This window comes from Dipodomys spectabilis, unplaced genomic scaffold (genome assembly GCF_019054845.1).
Source record: "Dipodomys spectabilis isolate Male_0828 unplaced genomic scaffold, ASM1905484v1 ptg000240l, whole genome shotgun sequence".
Classification (NCBI taxonomy): domain Eukaryota; kingdom Metazoa; phylum Chordata; class Mammalia; order Rodentia; family Heteromyidae; genus Dipodomys; species Dipodomys spectabilis.
In genome coordinates, this window is record NW_024870917.1 from 4,890,051 (window position 1) to 4,904,489 (window position 14,439).

The window sequence follows — 14,439 nt, forward strand, 5'->3', positions numbered from 1 at the left end:
CGGAAGCACGCCTAGCCTCGGCCTGGGCAGTTCTGCTTCTGCAGATGCTGTCTGGGCCCCCTGCCACTCTGAGCTCAGAGAGGAGGTTCAGAGCAGTCCGCCCCGGCCACACACGGGGTGCTGGCACCTGTCACCTCCTGCCTTGTCCCATCTGTCTCCCAGTGAGTTCCGGGCAGTCACGGGGGGGGGGGGGGGGGGGTCTCTAACGGCCGGCCTCCTGTTCCTCAGCCGGGGCCTCGGCGGGCCGCACAGGCTTCCGCGGGCCGCACAGGCCTTCGTAGGCCCTCCTCCGCTAAAAGCACAGGGAAAGTCTGCTTTTTCCGACATCAAGTGGTTTTTGCCAGTGACAGAACATGGGGAACATTTTGGTGTGTCCTAGACCCGGTCCCGGCGGGATGCGGGCCTACCTGTCAGCTGAGGAAACCCGGCCTCGAAGGGCGGAAGGTCGCAGCCGAGGTCTCCAGAGCCCGCTCAACTCCAGAGCGTGCTGGGACTCACTGGGAGACAGCCGGACCGCGAGGCCCCGCCCCCTCGAGGCCCCGCCCCCTCGAAACCAGAGGTCCCGCCCCATTGTACAGGACACGCCCTCTGAAGCTTCCCCCCCCCCCACCCCCCCCCCACCCCCCCCCCCCCCCACCACACACACCGCGGCTCCCGGCCGGGGCCGAGCGCCCGGCCATGGGGGCGGAGCCCAGAGCTGCGCGTGCGCCTTCCCGGCTGGCCTATCGCGCGCATGCGTCCTGCCTGCCAAGTGGATAGCATGGCGGGGCCCGCGCCGGGCGCCCTCATGGCGGAAGATTACTTCGGGAATGCGGCTGAGTGGGGCGAGGAGGCGGAAGGCGGCCAGGTGAGGGGGGGCACTGGGCGCCCCCCGACTAGGCTTGATTGTCGCCGCCCCTGCCCGGCCTGCGCTGGCCAGGCCGTGTGAGGGGTGTAAGGGGCGTGAGCGCCGGTGCGGCCCCGGGGTCCCGCCGCCCCCAGCCCCGCGCGGCCCGGCCGGGCTCCAGGTCCGCGCCCCGGGACCCGGCGGTGTGAGCCGCGGGCTCCGGCGAGAGCCAGCGCGGGACCCCCGCGCCTTGGGCGCCTCAGTTTCCCCTGGCGCGCAGCCCCCGCCGTTGGGCGGGGCGGCCGGACGCCATCTCCGGGTGGCGGACCGGGCCCAGCCGCACAGTTGTCACCAAAGTAAAACCACAAACCCCAGACCAGCGCCCCAGGAGAAAAGTAAAACTTTCCACCTTGGAGTAGACCAAACTTTTTCAAAACTTTTGGGCTGATTTCATTAGGTAGTCTTCACTAGGGTCCGGTTGGACAGTCTGGCTCCATCATTTTGTTCTCAACACCTGCTTGGGAAGTTAGGAAAGGTCCGGGGGTACACGACTGACAAGCTTCGCGGGCCCTTCCCTTGGAATCTGCCCTCTTGATGGTGTGCAGGATTGCCAGGCCTGGCCTGTTTGTTAGGGATCAAGAAACTGATCTGAAGGAATTAGGATGCAATGAGGTTTCCTTCCTAGAGCTGGCACAGTGGGGCAGCCAGGGCCCTGCCCACCCAGAGTGGACTGAAGGAAAACCTTTGGTTATTTGCATGGTAGGGCAGGGAAATAAAGTCAGTAGGTTCCTTAAGGTCTTGGAGAACTGTAAAGCAGGGCATGAGAGTAGATTAGAATGTTGGATCCTCCCACAGTGTCGGGCTCTCTTAGTAGGGCTAGTAAATAGCAAGATTTAGCTAATTGGGAGGCTGGGGTATGTAATGTGGGGATTCCCATGCATTGTCTCATTGGGAAATTGGACTTGGTTTGGGCTAGAGGCCCAAGCTCTTATGATTCCACATGTCAGGCCTGGCCACTTAACCTGTGTATGTCAAAGAGGCTTGGTACCAGCAGCCATGAGGAAACAGCAGTTCATTTTTAGCCATCTTTGAGGTATGGACATGAGCTTTAGCTTTAAATAGACAAAGAACTGGGGAAGGAGAGAGGTATTCAAGTGCCTATAGAGACAACTGCTCAGAGCAAAGGCAAAATGGAGGCAGGGATGCCAAGCTTTGGGTGCACACGTGTATGCATGCGTGTGTGTGTGTGTGTGTGTGTGTGTGTGTGTGTTGCTGGGGATTTGAACTCAGGTCTTATGCTTGCATTCTACCAGTGAGCCACAGCTCCAACACTTTGTACTGGTTGTTTTTCAGGTAAGGTTTTTCTCCCTGCCCAGTCATGTCCCTGGACAATAATCCGCCTATTACTGGGATAACAGGTGTGAGCCACCAGGCCTAGCTTCTTCCATTGATGGAGTCTTGTGGTCTTTCTGCCAAGCAGCCCCAGAGAAGTGATCTTTCTGATTGCAGTTTCCCAAGTAGATAGGATAACAGGCATGAGCCACCAGCACCTGACTTCTGCTTTTAGTTAATTTGGAGGCCCCAGTAAGGAGTCTGCTTTTTAGCAGAGGCAGCTTTTAAGCACCTACTACAATTCCATACTCAAGATTTTGAGTTGGATATTAACTCTTGTCCTAGGAGGTGAGACAAGGACTTAGTGAACTGCCTAAGGTCATAAAACTCATGTCCTTTGTCTCTGTTGCTATTTCACCAAACTTGACTACTGAGGACATCCAGGTAGGAGAAATTGAGATCTGAATTAGCACAGTAGTGGACTGGTGTTTGGCACTTCTTCACACCCATCATTTGAGTGTTAGCATTGGACTAGACCGTCTAGCCCTAGGCCCCATTTTGTAAGACAGAGCACACTAGTGTAAATAATAATGGCAGAGTTAAGCCTATACCTTACTGATGGAAACTTGAGCCTCCTAAGTTTAATCATGACCTTAGTTTGGTTCATTGATCCTGGTAGGTTCTCATTGATGAGCTGCAGGGGGGTGGGGGGAGCAAATTTTTATTTACTTCCTGTTCCTTCCAACTGTGACTACTTAAGAGAAGATTGTTTAAACAAGTGAGGAAGGTGACCTAAGCTGGATTTGTAAAGATAGCTCATGAAACCAATTCTGTTCAATTGATGCCATCTTATGTGAATTGGAGAGGCAGGAAGATGTGTAAAGAGGCTACTGTGTTAAGTACAGATGACATTCAACTAAATCTGGCTGCAGGTTTTCAATGGAGTAAAATTTCATGGGTGAACAGGTGGGAAGGGCTGCATCAAACTAGAACTTGGATTTTTATTTGTATGACAGAGATAGAGAATTTTTAAGCAGCTAGATGCCAGATTTGGGGCTTAGAATGGCTGTAGCATCATGGAAAAGATAAGATGTTTGCAAGGAGTGATTGAGATGGACGTATGTGGAGTGACATGGCTACTGTTTGCGCACAGAGAACAAAGAGAGGAAAGCAAAGATGGAAGAATGGGCCAAATTGGGTCTGTATGAAAATGGAGTTGAGGGGCTGGGAAGGTGGCTCAGTGGTAGAGCGCATACCTTGCATGCCAGAGGCCCTGGGTTTGATTCCTCAGCACCACATAAGCAAAAAGAAAAAAGCCGGAAGTGGCGCTCTGGTTCAAGTGGTAGAGTGCTAGCCTTGAGCTGAAGAGCTGAGGGACAGCGCCCAGGCCCAGAGTTCAGGCCTCATGAACGGACACCCCCCCCCCCCCAAAAAAAAAAAAAAAAGAAAAGAAAATGGAGTTGATGGGTCTTTGTAGAAGGCTGTTGGGGTGGCATGAGGAGGAGAAACTGGATGCCTCTGAGGTTCCCAGATAATACATGCACCATGGAGGGATGCCTTGTTAAAATACAGATTGTAGGAAGACTAGTCCCAGGGAAAGACATGGTCAGTTTTGGACCTTAGGAAGAGGAGTCCTACTGGTGTATTGGATGGAAATGAGAATAGGATGGACTGTGGAGTTTAAGAGAGTGTTCAGGCTGAACATATGTGAGTGGGTGGATGGCATGGCACCAGAGAAGACGTGGTAGTGGGAGAGGGGAGGCCTGGGTAGGATCCTAGCAGCGCGGGCACATGAGAACGAGCCCAGCCCACTTCCTTAAGGCTCCAAATCGGATCTGAGAGAGTCTCTTGGTCTTCATAGCTAAGTCCCCAGGCTCTGTCTGCTTCCAGTGCACTGCTTGTACAATGTAGTCCAGACCCCTTCTGGGCAAACTCTGAAAGGCCAGATATTGAATATGGTAGGCTGTGCCGGGCTGTACCATAGCCACTTACTTTTGTGGTTTTAGGGAGACAATCGTCATGGACAACACATGATAGGGTAATTGTGACTGTGTTTCAATAAAACTTTATTACATAATAGGAAGAGGTCTGGATGTGGCTGTAGTTTGCAGTCTCTGGTCTGACTCCTACCCACTGTGTGAGTCAGTTGCCTGGAGGTTGGTCTCCTAACTAGTTTGTAAACTCCTTACATGGAAAAGCGCGTCTTATCTTATGTTATCGTAGGTTCTTGGGTGGTGAGCCCAGTCTCAGTGCGTCCGCGTCTTGTTGAGATGACAGCATAAGGCTGTACAGACCTGGGGTCATTCAGTCTGCTACCATCACATGGCTGTCAGCATGTGAAGCAGCCTGCTTTGCGTCAGCTTCAGTGACCTGCCTAAAGTTGCTTCCAGCCAAAAATGGGACTAGAATCTAGCGAGGCCTGCCGAGTCAAGGCAAGTTAGTGATTGTTACTTTCTGACCATAAATCAGCAGCTTGTAACTTCAGGAATCACTTTGTGAGGCTTTGTTGGATGGGATTACTTGGCATGTGTGACATCCCAGTGCTGAAAGCCACTCATATCGCCTGAACTAAATGCAGGCATTAGTCTTGGCCCTTCCTGAAATTGGCTGAGTGGAAGCAGGCAAGACTTATGGCAGGGATGTGGCCCCTGGGGGGGGCTGGCTCACGTGCGTGATCATGGCATTACGGTTGACCTGGTAGAGTAGCCACACATCCTACTTGATACTGACAGTATCCACACGATACTGACATGAGTTGCATTAGACATGCTTATGGTGAGGCAGGACATGTATTAATGAAGAAAACATTGGCTCTTGGTGTTTTTCAGCAGCAGCAGGAAGATGATTCCGGAGAAGGCGAGGATGATGCAGAGGTACAGCAGGAATGCCTGCATAAGTTTTCCACCCGGGACTATATCATGGAGCCTTCCATCTTCAACACTCTGAAGAGGTGTGTGAGGATGGCATCTATATGGCAGGGTGGGGCAGGAGGTAGGGTTTGCAGAAGACCTGGAGGATGACATGTAAAGCAAGAGTGTGATCCTTCAGTGGAAGGCTTCTAGAGTCCTCAACCATTAAAAAAAAAAAAAAAAAAAACATGCTGGGTCATGGTGACACATGCCTGAAATCCTAGCTGTACTGGAGGGACAGGTAGTAGGATCATGGTCCAAAGTCAGCCCTGGGTGAAAATGTGACATCCTACCTAAAAATAGCTAAAGCAAAAAGGACAAGGGGGCATGGCTGAAGTAGTAGGGTGCTTGCTTAGCAGAGATAAGGCCCTGGGGCTAAACCCAAGTACCAGAAGAAAGGGTAATGGGGAGAAAAATCTCCTAATCTTAAGTATTTTTCTCCTTATCTCCCTGTCTGCTGGGCATACCTATGCCCATCAATTGTCTCTTTGGCTTTCCCAGGTATTTTCAAGCGGGAGGGTCTCCAGAAAATGTTATCCAGCTCTTATCCGAGAACTATACCGCTGTTGCCCAGACTGTGAACCTGCTCGCTGAGTGGCTCATTCAAACAGGTTCTTGATGTGTGTGGGGGTGGGGGGAGCTCTGTCCTGGCTGTGCACCCCCTTTGCTTGCAAAGACCTTTGATAAGTTGGCAGTACCTTCTTTATGTCCCTGCTTTTTGATTTGTATAAGTAAGACCTGAGCTTCTTACCTATTTTTCTCTGCGTGACTGAAGTTGGTTTCATCACTGAGGTGCGTGGCTAGCCTGCAAATGGGTTTCCCATGGAGCTCCTCTCTCTGTCATGCTATGGAACTAGGGAGTTACACAGTGGACACTCAGCGTGGCATCTCTAGAGGTCTGTAACAGCAAGCAGTGAATGGTGGCTAGTTTAGGACTGGCGTTGATTTCACCTCTTAGCTAATATGCGCAGAGTGGGAGCCTTCCTGTAAATCCATGGGGCAGAGGCAGCGACCTCGCTCACGTAAGCACTTCCAGAAGCCATGGTCAGACCCCCCGAGTGGCTCTTGGCAGCACTTGTGCTCTTCTGTGGGCAGTGCGTGCGTTCCATCCTCCACCTGTCTGCTTGGGCCTTTGCCTTGGAGAGGGTTTCCCGGTGGCCAGGGCCAGGGCCTGGGTGCTCCATTCTGAGTTCATTCCCATTCTTGCTACTGAATGGAGTTCATAGATAGTTTTAAGAGGTCCCGAGTCTGGCTCACTTTCAATGTTTGTTCAGTATGTGGAGACTTGGGCTGTGGCTTTCCTGTGGGAGTCTGTGGCTTCACAGGCAGCTGTCCCCCATCTAAATGTCTGCCTCCTTTCAGGTGTTGAGCCGGTACAGGTTCAGGAGACGGTGGAAAACCATTTGAAGAGTTTATTGATCAAACATTTTGATCCCCGCAAAGCAGATTCTATTTTTACTGAAGAAGGGGAGGTGAGGAGTTGCGTGTTCATGAGTGCATGGCCAGGGTTTGGGCTGGTCCTCATGTTTGTAGCCTGGCAAGCCCATCTGAGCGGGGTGTCGTGGGTCCAGGCATGGAAGGGCTTGCAGGAGAGGCTCTGGTGCTGAGGCCAAAAGGATGCACAGTGGACTCCCTGACTCCTGGGTGTAGCAGTGTGGGCCCTCAGAGAAGTAGTCACCAAGGCAGCATTGGACATGCAGGAGGCTGTAGAGGGGACTGTGTGCTGTGCTGGCGGAGGCTGGGAGCCAGAGTACGTGGTTCACTCTTGAGGGCCAGAAAGTGGGTAGAAAGTTTCTCAGGCCACATGACAGCTTTTTCGAGTTCCAGCGGGGACCCACCGCCCACCCTGGCCCTGCCTCCTCACACAGGCACACAGGCCTGCCTCGGGAGCCCTCTGTGTCAGGGAGTGGCAGAGGAGGCAGTGTAGCCCTTCAGTCCATCAGTCGCACAGTAGGGCAGCACCACACAGGGCGATGAGCCGAGCCAAGGCCTAGTTCAGAGCACTTGTCCTGCCTGTTGAGGGCATCTTAACCATGTGGGATGCAGCTCCATAGAGCCCAAGCCTCCCTTACCGTGTGGGGCAGCTCCACAGTGCCCAAGCCTCCCTTACCCATGTGGGGAGCAGATACTCCACAGTGCCCGAGCTCCCTTACCCATGTGAGTGCAGATACTCCACAGTGCCCGAGCTCCCTTACCCATGTGAGTGCAGATACTCCACAGTGCCCGAGCTCCCTTACCCATGTGAGTGCAGATACTCCACAGTGCCCGAGCTCCCTTACCCGTGTGGGCAGCAGATACTCCACAGTGCCCGAGCTCCCTTACCCATGTGAGTGCAGATACTCCACAGTGCCCGAGCTCCCTTACCCATGTGGGGAGCAGATACTCCACAGTGCCCGAGCTCCCTTACCCATGTGAGTGCAGATACTCCACAGTGCCCGAGCTCCCTTACCCATGTGAGTGCAGATACTCCACAGTGCCCGAGCTCCCTTACCCATGTGAGTGCAGATACTCCACAGTGCCCGAGCTCCCTTACCCATGTGAGTGCAGATACTCCACAGTGCCCGAGCTCCCTTACCCGTGTGGGCAGCAGATACTCCACAGTGCCCGAGCTCCCTTACCCGTGTGGGCAGCAGATACTCCACAGTGCCCGAGCTCCCTTACCCATGTGAGTGCAGATACTCCACAGTGCCCGAGCTCCCTTACCCATGTGGGGAGCAGATACTCCAGAGTGCCTGTGCCTCCCGTGCCATGTGGGCAGCAGCACCACAGTTACGTGCCTCTGTGGGACAGATCTACATGTCCCATCTCTTTGCATACCCTGTAATGTTCATGTTGCATTAGAGGTTCCAAACGCTCTACAGGGCTTTTAACCTGCTACTTGGCTAACCGTGTGGCCAAGGCTGGCCCTGGCAGCTTCCTCCAGAGCTGGGGACACCCAGGGGCCCCTCCAACTGGAATGTCCTGTGATTGTTTATACAACATTGTCTTTGCCTAGGCCAGAGCTAGGCCTTTTATCTTACTGTTTGTTTGTTGGCAGACCCCAGCTTGGCTTGAGCAAATGATCGCACATACCACGTGGAGAGATCTGTTCTACAAGCTGGCTGAAGCCCATCCTGACTGTCTGATGCTGAACTTTACTGTGAAGGTAAAGACCTGGGGTCAGAGAAAAGATAAAAGTATAGATGAGTGAGTATGTTTTAATTGTTCAGTGGTCTATTTCCTTTGAAAGATCATACTGCATTAAATAAAGATCTTCACTGGTTCACTCTAGTAAGCCTTATACTGAGAAAAGGAAGCATAGAGTCCATCTGCTTCTAGAGCCACACTTACTCTGTGAGCATGTAACAGGGAGGGGTTGCACACTTGTGCTCAGGAGCCTTTTAGCAGGCCCAACACTCATGCTTCCTCTTATAGAAGCAGCCCCAGGAGAACAGTGAGCTGGGGTCAGCCTAGATGCTCTAGATGGCACCCTGGGAAGCGGAATAAAAGCTGGAGACATGAGTCTACTGCTCACCTGTTCTGCTGGCCCCAAACTTGGCCAGGCACGGCTGTGAAAGATGGGGTCATGAGACGCTGACCCTCAGCTCTTGTTTTGTGTGGCAGTTGATTTCTGATGCAGGGTACCAAGGAGAAATCACCAGTGTGTCCACTGCATGCCAGCAGTTAGAGGTGTTCTCTCGAGTGCTTCGCACCTCACTAGCCACAATCTTGGATGGAGGAGAAGAAAACCTTGAGAAGAATCTCCCTGAGTTTGCTGTGAGTGCATTGTTCTATAAATCTTGCATCCAAATGGGGCATGAAAACCCATTCCCCTGCTACCTCCAGGCAGGCAGCCATCTTCCCTGCCTGTGGTGTAAGCTGAACCCTATCTCCTTACAATCTTCCAGAAGATGGTATGCCACGGGGAACACACATACCTGTTTGCACAGGCCATGATGTCGGTGCTGGCCCAGGAGGAACAGGGCGGGTCCGCTGTGCGCAGGGTTGCACAGGAAGTACAACGCTTCGCCCAGGAGAAGTGAGACCATGCTTCTGCTCCCTTTCCCTAGGTCCTCGCCGTAGCCTCTAGCCCTGCCCTTGTGGCATCTACGTTAACTCTGACTTCGAGATCTGGAAGTCAGGGTAGTTTCTGGTCCCTGGAGAGAGCTTAGCTGATGCTCCCTTGATGGTCATTTTGTACTTGATTCTCCATTGCTGGAGGTGTGACCTGAGCTTTTCTGTGCTGGGACTCAACCATAGCAACTATCCAGGCACCCTAAAATACTTTTTCAGTGAGCCCAAGGTTAGCCAAGTCCATATCTTACAAAACAGAGTTCATCTCTTAGAGTTTTATTTGGTTGCAACAAATGTTACAATTTGTTTTAGCAGGCTCATTCCTACAATCCTAGCTACTCAGGAGGCTGAGATCCTAGATCCTTCAAAGCCAGCCCAGCTAGGAAAGTCCCTGAGTGAGACTTATCTCCAATGAACCACCAGAAAACCAGAAGTGGAGCTCTGGTTCAAAATGGTAGAGCTCTAACCTTGAGCAAAAAGATCTGAGGGACAGTGCCCAGGCCCCAAATTCAAGCCCCACAATTGACCCCCCCCAAAAAAAATTGTTACAATTGTTTTAGAAATACATGCTTTCCTTTACCAACTCTACAAGCTACTTTGGAATTATTATTTCCCAGCTTGCTCTGTTTTCATGGATCAGAGTCAGTAAGCCAATGAATGACAGAAATAGGAAGAAGCAAAGGATCCCAACAATTTAAAAACTAAGTGTGAAAAAAAAGAAACAAAGTTGCCTAGTTAGTGACCCATTGTGTGGTCTTTCTGTCCAGAGGCCATGATGCCAGTCAGATCACACTGGCCTTGGGCACTGCCGCTTCCTATCCCCGGGCCTGCCAGGCCCTTGGGGCCATGCTGTCGAAAGGAGCCCTGAATCCTGCAGACATCACTGTCCTGTTCAAGATGTTCACCAGCATGGACCCTCCTCCTGTGGAGCTCGTAAGCTGCCTCTCATCCCAATGAAGTCACACACCCCTTCTGTCCATTGGCGGAAAAGCTTTGCGAAGTCTCTTCAGGTTCCCCCGGTTTTCTTAGGCAGAGAGTGAAAATCCCTGTCTCTGTTGCTATCGTTTTCCCCATCCCCACCCCTTTTGTCTGTGAGCTGGTGAGAGCCCCGTAGGCGGCATGAACCTGTGTACCAGCCCCTTTCTGGCCCTTGCTGGTGTATGCTTCTTCCGGTTTCCTAGATCCGGGTGCCGGCCTTCCTGGACCTGTTTATGCAGTCACTGTTCAAGCCGGGGGCCAGGATCAACCAGGACCACAAGCACAAGTATATCCACATCTTGGCTTACGCCGCCAGTGTGGTTGAGACCTGGAAGAAGGTACAGTCAGTGGGTTCTTAAACACAGGTGTCCTCTGCCTTGGGAGCTTTGGGGAATTTTAGTCTGCCTAATAGTGACAGTGTCTTTATGTTGGTGCATAAGATGATGAACATGTTAGCATTCCCTAGGTATTGATGCCAGGATATGTCTAGAGAAGTGACCGCAGGCTCCCTGGCTTGGCGTCTGTGCCCTATGTGGCCATGCATTGTGACAGTCACTCTGACTTCTCACCTCAGACTTCAGACTTGAGGAGGGCCTTGCAGAGACTGGCCCAGCCAGGACACCTGAGGGGCCAGGTAATGGCGCTCTCCTCATTCACCCGCTGTGTGTTTTCAGAACAAGCGGGTGAGCATCAATAAAGATGAGCTGAAATCGACATCCAAAGCGGTGGAAACTGTCCACAACCTGTGCTGCAACGAGAACAAGGGGGCCTCTGAGCTGGTGGCGGAGCTGAGCACTCTGTACCAGTGCATCAGGTGAGCGGGCGGCGACCCTGGTCCCACCTGACCGGCTCCCGGGGTGGGGGGCTGGCTCAGGGCTGCTTCATGTTCAAGTTCACAGGCAAGAGCTTCGGATGCTTACTCTTTTTTTTTTTTTTTTTTCTGGTCCTGGGGCTTGAACTTTGGGCCTGGGCTCTGTCCCTGAGCTTCTGTTACTCAAGGTTAGCGCTCTACCACTTGATCCACAGCACTACTTCTGGCTTTTTCTGAGTAGTTTCTTAGAGATCAGTCTCGTGGATGCTCCTTCTCAGGCTGGTTTTTGGTTTTGATTTTTGTTTTTGGTCAGTCGTGGGCTTGAACTCTGGGCCTGGACGCTGTCCCTGCACTCTTCAGCCTAATGTGAGCACTCTACTGCTTGAGCCACAGTACCACTTCCAATTTTCTAGTAGTTTATTGGAGATAAGAGTCTCATGGAGCCGGGCGCTGGTGGCTCACGCCTGTAATCCTAGCTACTCAGGAGGCTGAGATCTGAGGTTCGCGGTTCAAAGCCAGCCCGGGCAGGAGAGACCGTGAGACTCCTATCTCCAATAAACCACCAGAAAACCGGAAGTGGCGCTGTAGCTCAAGTGGTAGAGCGCTCGCCTTGAGCTGAAGAGCTGAGGGACAGCGCCCAGGCCCAGAGTTCAAGCCCCATGACCGACAAAAAAAAAAAAAAAAAAAAGAGTCTCATGGACTTTCCTGCCCAGGCTGGCTTTGAACCGTGATCCTCAGATCTCAGCCTCCTGAGTAGCTAGGATTATAAGTGTGAGCCACCCACTCCTGGCTCTTTTTATTTTCTTAAATACATGGAGAGAACTCTTAACACTCTTTGCAGTATGAATAATCTTCATGTATTTATTGGCCAGAAATTTGGTCAGTAAATCCTCACAAATTAGACTGAAAGGAAGGCCATCAGGAAGTTTTTTAACTTAAAGAAAAGGCTCCATTTATAGTAAAAGTTAAACCAGTAAAATACTGCGGAAATGGCCCATCACACCGTTAGGTGTGTCATGGAATAGTGTGCCCTCTGAGCCTTCTGGTTCCTTCCTCGTTTATCTGTGGTGGGGACCAAAGGCGGTTTGCTAAATAATGGCAACAGCTTCAGCCCTGGTCACCAAACTCTGTTTGCATTGGTGACCTTTCCAGTAGCTGAAGTGGTTTGAAGTGAGCTGGAATCAAGCTCCGTTTCTCCTCTGCACCTGTGAGAGGCTGAGGCTCTCCCAGCATTCCCTGGAAGCTCCTCTTGGCTCCTGGCCTCACACAGTGAGGGGCGTGCAGCCTGAGGGGCTCAGAGCTTGTTCTGAAGCATCCAGCCCTTCTCCTGCTCTCGGCCTATTTAGGAACCTTTTTTCCCCACTCTTGGTTTAAAGGAAGCATTCTGCCTTGTTTGCTTGTAGGTTTCCTGTGGTAGCAATGGGTGTGCTGAAGTGGGTGGACTGGACGGTATCTGAGCCCCGGTACTTCCAGCTCCAGACGGACCACACCCCGGTCCACCTGGCCCTGCTGGACGAGGTGAGAAGGCAGACGCGCCACTCACGACATGTGCAGCAGTGGGGTTCTGTCTTCTGCCTTGGAGTTGATACCTCCATTACGTCTGTGGATAAGTTCCATGCTCTGTTCAGAGCTATTTATGTATTGATTGATTGTTGGTCATGGGGCTGAACTCTAGGCCTGGGCGCTGTCCCTCAGCTCTTCAGCTCAAGGCAAGCCCTCTACCACTTGAGCCACAGTGCCACTTCCAGTTTTCTGAGTGGTTTATTGGAGGTTAAAGTCTCACGGACTTTCCTACCTATGCTGGCTTTGAACTGCGATCCTCAGATCTCAGTAGCTAGGATTACAGGCGTGAGCCACCAGCGCCCGGCAGAGCTCTTTTTTTTTCTTTTTTTGGTAGGTTGTGGGGCTTGAACTGTGGGCCTGGGCGCTGTCCCTGCGCTCTTCAGCTCAAGGCGAGCACTCTACCACTTGAGCCACAGCGCCACTTGAGGTTTTCTGGTGGTTTATTGGAGATAAGAGTCTCACGGACTTTCCTGCCCTGGCTGGCTTTGAACTGCGATCCTCAGATCTCAGCCTCCTGAGTAGCTAGGATTACAGGCGTGAGCCACCAGCGCCCGGCTTGAGAGCTCATTATTTTTAAGAGGATTTTCTTCTTAGTGATGTAGCTCCACTGACTGTAGGTGTCTCAGTTTTCATCTGGTAGGCAAAGGATTGCTGGGCTTCCACACTGCCCCGCCCCAGGTGCCCAACAGTGTCTTTGTTCTCCGAGTACCCAGCCCACTGCGCTTTCAGCAGAACCCCCTTTGCCTGTCGTAGATCAGCACCTGCCACCAGCTCCTGCACCCCCAGGTCCTGCAGCTGCTTGTTAAGCTTTTTGAGACAGAGCACTCTCAGCTGGACGTGATGGAGCAGGTAAGTGGCGCCCAGGGCTGGGCAGGGCTGGGCCATCCCGCTCTGACCAGGTCCTCTGCCCCCTCCTCTTCCATAGCTAGAGCTGAAGAAGACCCTGCTGGACAGGATGGTTCACCTGCTGAGCCGAGGTTATGTACTTCCTGTGGTCAGTTACATCCGGAAGTGTCTGGAGAAGCTGGACACTGACATTTCACTCATTCGATATTTTGTCACTGAGGTCAGCAAGGCACATTGGGTTTTTGTGTTTCAAACTCTTTACCCTAGGAGGTCTCCTTGTGGCTTGCTTGCTTTTGTTCCGTCTTTAACTGAGAGCTCAGCCCTCTACTAATCCTAGTGAGATGGCAGACAGCACTTCCTACCTCAGGCTTCAAGGGTTTCCCCACACCTCCTGGTGTCTTAGTGTGGTGGTGTTGCTGGAGAAACCGGGGGCGGCAGAGGGACATGTGGCCTGACGGCCATCTGTGTCAGTGCGGCGCTCTGCGTGGCTGCAGGCATGCTAACCGACTTCCCCGCTAGGTGCTGGATGTCATCGCCCCCCCATACACCTCTGACTTCGTGCAGCTTTTCCTCCCCATCCTGGAAAATGACAGCATCGCCGGCACCATCAAGACCGAAGGGGAGCACGACCCGGTGACGGAATTCATTGGTAAGGCCCCCGGATGGCCCCTTGGTTGCAGGGCTGCCACGAGCCACACTTCTTGTTATAGCCATGAGTGACCTGTGCTCCTGTTGCAGCTCACTGCAAGTCTAACTTCATCATGGTAAACTGAGTCCAGGTTCCCGTCAGAGCTGAAGTGGAGCCCTGCAAGCCCAGCTGAGCTGTGGAGGACCTTTTCCTAGAGCTGCTCTTCAGAGGCGCAGTCGGCCTCTGCATGCAGGGCTGCCTGCTTCGTAGGAGAGCATGCCGGCAGTGTGGGACCTTCTGGCCCCACCGTGTCCAGTGTCCACTTCCCTCAGTAAAGGAGCCAAGCGAGGTGGGAATTCAGAGCAGGCTTCAGTGAAACACTTTCAAAGCTGAATCCAGTTTTCTCACAGGAAAAACTAGTCAGTTGATGTGTCACTCTAGTTGTTACAATTTGCTAATAAATTTTTTTAAAAGCCTTTCAGCCAGGTTCAAA

General features: G+C 52.4%; 1 protein-coding gene across 4 annotated transcripts; it reads left to right on the plus strand.

Annotated features, from left to right (window-relative positions):
* The first annotated feature begins 735 nt into the window (after window positions 1-735).
* Nelfcd (negative elongation factor complex member C/D) lies at window positions 736-14,427 on the plus strand. Of its 4 annotated transcripts, none has more exons than XM_042699276.1 (15): window positions 736-847; window positions 4,987-5,108; window positions 5,569-5,678; window positions 6,430-6,539; window positions 8,105-8,212; window positions 8,671-8,823; window positions 8,955-9,085; window positions 9,888-10,053; window positions 10,302-10,436; window positions 10,773-10,912; window positions 12,313-12,427; window positions 13,226-13,321; window positions 13,398-13,538; window positions 13,838-13,967; window positions 14,057-14,427. In XM_042699276.1, the coding sequence occupies exons 1-15, from the start codon at window positions 761-763 to the stop codon at window positions 14,089-14,091; spliced, it is 1,779 nt and encodes a 592-aa protein (XP_042555210.1). In that variant the 5' UTR covers window positions 736-760; the 3' UTR covers window positions 14,092-14,427. The 4 variants fall into 4 exon arrangements, with proteins under 4 accessions (XP_042555210.1, XP_042555213.1, XP_042555211.1 ...); XM_042699279.1 differs by having other exon boundaries at window positions 13,883-13,967; XM_042699277.1 differs by having other exon boundaries at window positions 4,990-5,108.
* Window positions 14,428-14,439: the final 12 nt, after the last annotated feature.

Bases quoted from the DNA above. Each gene is read 5' to 3' on its own strand.
- Nelfcd (XM_042699276.1), top strand. From the start codon at position 761: ATGGCGGGGCCCGCGCCGGGCGCCCTCATGGCGGAAGATTACTTCGGG. The intron at 8,213-8,670 runs GTAAAGACCTGG...TTTGTGTGGCAG, and splicing joins TGCTGAACTTTACTGTGAAG to TTGATTTCTGATGCAGGGTA. The intron at 13,322-13,397 runs GTAAGTGGCGCC...CCTCTTCCATAG, and splicing joins AGCTGGACGTGATGGAGCAG to CTAGAGCTGAAGAAGACCCT.